Source organism: Hydra vulgaris, chromosome 08, assembly GCF_038396675.1.
Source record: "Hydra vulgaris chromosome 08, alternate assembly HydraT2T_AEP".
In the NCBI taxonomy this organism is placed as follows: domain Eukaryota; kingdom Metazoa; phylum Cnidaria; class Hydrozoa; order Anthoathecata; family Hydridae; genus Hydra; species Hydra vulgaris.
This window is the reverse complement of record NC_088927.1, coordinates 10479077-10482500: the sequence shown is the minus strand read 5'-3', so window position 1 is coordinate 10482500 and position 3424 is coordinate 10479077. Positions and strand designations below refer to the sequence as shown.

General features: G+C 30.8%; 1 protein-coding gene across 1 annotated transcript in view; it reads right to left on the bottom strand.

The window, feature by feature from the left end:
- The window catches only part of LOC136083000 (uncharacterized), a 9593-nt gene extending 8473 nt beyond the window's left edge, over positions 1-1120 (bottom strand). The window contains exons 1-3 of the mRNA XM_065802412.1: positions 1116-1120; positions 373-914; positions 1-268 (exon numbers count right to left, since the gene is read on the bottom strand). The exon at positions 1-268 is cut by the window's left edge and continues 597 nt beyond it. Of these exons, the coding sequence (XP_065658484.1) occupies positions 1-268; positions 373-914; positions 1116-1120 (815 nt within the window). The remainder of the gene's footprint in view (positions 269-372; positions 915-1115) is intronic.
- Positions 1121-3424: the final 2304 nt, after the last annotated feature.

The following is a 3424-nucleotide window of genomic DNA, read 5'->3' as shown; positions in this document are numbered from 1 at the left end:
GTTTGTACCCAAACGTCAAAAACCTCACGAATAGGTGCAAATTTGTCATTGTTGCGTTTTAATAATCGAGCTGCTTTGTCGTCAAATCTTAAAACTCTTGAAATAGCATGAAAACGCTCACGACTCATTACCGAACGAAAAATATGCCGGCCATCACTTATGTCCCATAGCTCCTCTGTAGCTTCACCTGCTGATCGGTAAACACCTGCTAAAAATAAAAGTCCAAGAAACCCATTTAGTTCATCCTCAGATATTGGTGCCCACTTATCTTTAAAAACAATTTCACCTTCTTTGTTTGAATTAGTTAGAACTATCTTGAAGATCTTTGGGGTAAAAAAAGTTGAAAAGCATCATTTATTGAATTTGTCATACGTATTGCATATGGTGTTAATCCTGGTTTTAATTTCATGACATTTTGTGCTGCAAATTTTTTAGAATTGTTTAGTCTTTGTTTTTGCCATATTTCATTACTTTTTCGGCACTTATAAACATTTGTTGTACTGCTAACTTCCACTTCAGTTTCAATTATTCCATTAGTTTTACCTGGGCTTATTTCCTCAGCTCTATCATTATGTATATTTCCTCTATTTAACACCTGATTTGCATAACTTATTCTCCTTTGACTATTTAAGCCATAAATGCTGTTGGTGCCTATAACTCCGCCACGAGTTCTACATCTTCTAGCTCCTAATACTGGTGTTGACCTATTCTCTGCTTTTGAAATTGCAGGAGTATCTACTTGAAAATCAGCATCATCTGATGACTCAGTATATTCTGAGCTGTCTGTTGTTACTTCAACAACAGACAGCTCAGCTTCTTCCTCATCATCATCGTCAGATGTTAGCTCTTCTTCACTTGATGGATCTCTATCAAGCGATGCAAACAATAAATCCTGAGCCTGTTCAGCAGTGTATCTAATACAAACTCTTTTTTTATTTTCAGCAATAATATTAAATATTTTTTATGAAATCTAAATTTATCTAATTTATCTAAAAATATCAAAGAAAAAGGTTGAGTCACAAATAAAAAAAATAAAAACAGTTTTTAAAAGCATAAGTTATGAAAAACAATTAAGTTTATAAGAAAACTATGTTGGGGTCCATATGGACCCCAACATCATTGATGTATATTTTGAAAATATCTAAAAAAAGGAAGCAATTTTAAAAAAATATTTTTTTGGTCTTTGAACACTTTGTGATATTTAACAGATACATAAAATTTTGAAAAAAAATACTAGTTACATAAATATATAATGCAAAAATAAACTACTCGTGGGGTCCGTTTGGACCCCATCATAATAGTAGGGTTAAAAATGCGTTTATGTTATCAGAAAGAGTTGGAATAAGATTGCCACTTAGAAAATGATATTTATTTAAAGTTGAAGTAATATAATACCGACAATAAAACCGTCATATAAACATATTTTCGTTCAGTAAAGCAAAATAAGATATCTAAAAATATCATCAGTTATAACTAAGATGCAATATTTACTTTTTTAGTATACTTTTGCGAGGCCCCTTCAAACGCGCGGCCGTTGGCAGTCGCCGACGCCAAACGCTGCCACTGTTTTTTTATTATCAAAGTATTATTAATGTACAAAGTCGAGACCTAAGGTTACTTCTATCCAGGGACTTCTTTAATACCGGAATTAAACAATCTGTAAGTTATCTTGATTATTTGATATTCTTAGTGGGTCTTCTTTTTACTTTTTTTTACTACAATAGGTGTCTATGATAAACACTTCAACTTAAGTGCATAATATGTGTAGACTTGATAGAGTAAATCTACAGCCCACTGATATTTACTGGAGAGCTGGGTTATATTTACTGGGTTTTTAAAAGTACCTGGATAGAAAAGCCTTAGGTCTCCATTTTCTGCAATATTAAGTTGTTGTTTTTTGTTTTGTTAAAAAATGACTCATTGCACTAAATCCAGGTAAGATGATGGAAAGTCTAAAATGAATAGGTTTACTTTTGCCCAAAACTGTAGGTATTTTTCAACAACTTGAATTCAAAAACTTGGGTCAAGCGAGGCTAGTTGAGCATAGGGGCATGTTGGGCAACTAAAATATCTCAAAAGTACTCATCACATGGCAAAACATCTAACGGATAAAAGGTATTTATTGGTACCTATAGAATGCGTAGTTATAAAACAAAAACTTCACATGATGCTTTTACAAGCCAGCAGGTTAGTGAAGCAGCAAGTTCTGTTTTGGAGGAGAAAAAACTGTTATTGCAACTGCTCTAGAATTCGACATCAAGAGAACGACATTAAAAAGATACATTTTAAAACTTAACTCTGGTGGTTATCCATCCATGGGTTATTTCAAACCTTGATTAATTTTTTCACAATAGCAATAATGCGCCTTGAAAAATTATTTATTGTAAATGGCATCTATATTTTATGGCAATACTCCTAAAAATGTTCGTTCTTTTGCCTATGAGTGTGCTCTTCAATTCAAAATCAAAATACCAGAATCTTGGACAGTAAATAAAATGGCTGGTAAAGAGTGGACGACTAGTAAAAAGAAATCCCCAATTTTCTATAAGGAAACCTGAAGCAACTAGCCTTGGTAGGGCAACATTATTTAACGTTACAAATGTACAAGTGTTTTTTGATAAGATAGGTGAAGTTATGGTAAAGTTATGATAAGTTATATACAAATTCAGTACTTTACAAATTTGGAACGTTGACGAAAATAGTCTTTCCCTGAACGTCGATAAAAACCTTAAATATAAATTTTAAGGTTTGGCATAAATTAATATTTTTTCGAAAAAAAAATAAACAACTTAGTGACTACGAATTGCTCAATTTTTTTTTTTTTAATTGAAAAGAGTTCACGTTGTATGTAACATTTTTAATAAATTACATGATTTTTTTCACGATTTAATTATTTACTTACAAATTTAAATTTTCGTTAAATTTTCGTATCTTTAGTTTTTTTAGGTGTGATTATTTTTTATTTTATTTTTCGATTTGTTTTGATTATAGATTTGTAACTGATCTTAACAGACTTGTAAGCAATTGTATATGATTTTTAAATTGTAGAAAGTACTCGGTGAAGTTAAGGCAATTTTAAAATATTATAGCGTCTGTATGATATATTGTTGACTACGATATATTTCCGTTTAATTATCAGGTCTGTGATTTAGGAATAGACGAAAAAAATTGAAATGATAAATTTTGCGATATCAAAAAAACCCGGACCGAAGATTTTTTTTTTAATCTTCTTAAAAACCCACCTGCTTGTCCAAATTTGACTAGAATTTCAAATAAATACGTTTTTTTAGGTAAAACAAACATCATAGTTTAATAATATGATCTGTTCTAATCGTTTATTAGCGCTTTGTTTTAATTATAAGCTCTTTTTTTTTAGGGGTAGTAAAAAGGTTTTTAAAGTTATATAAAAAAGAGAAAAGTTTCT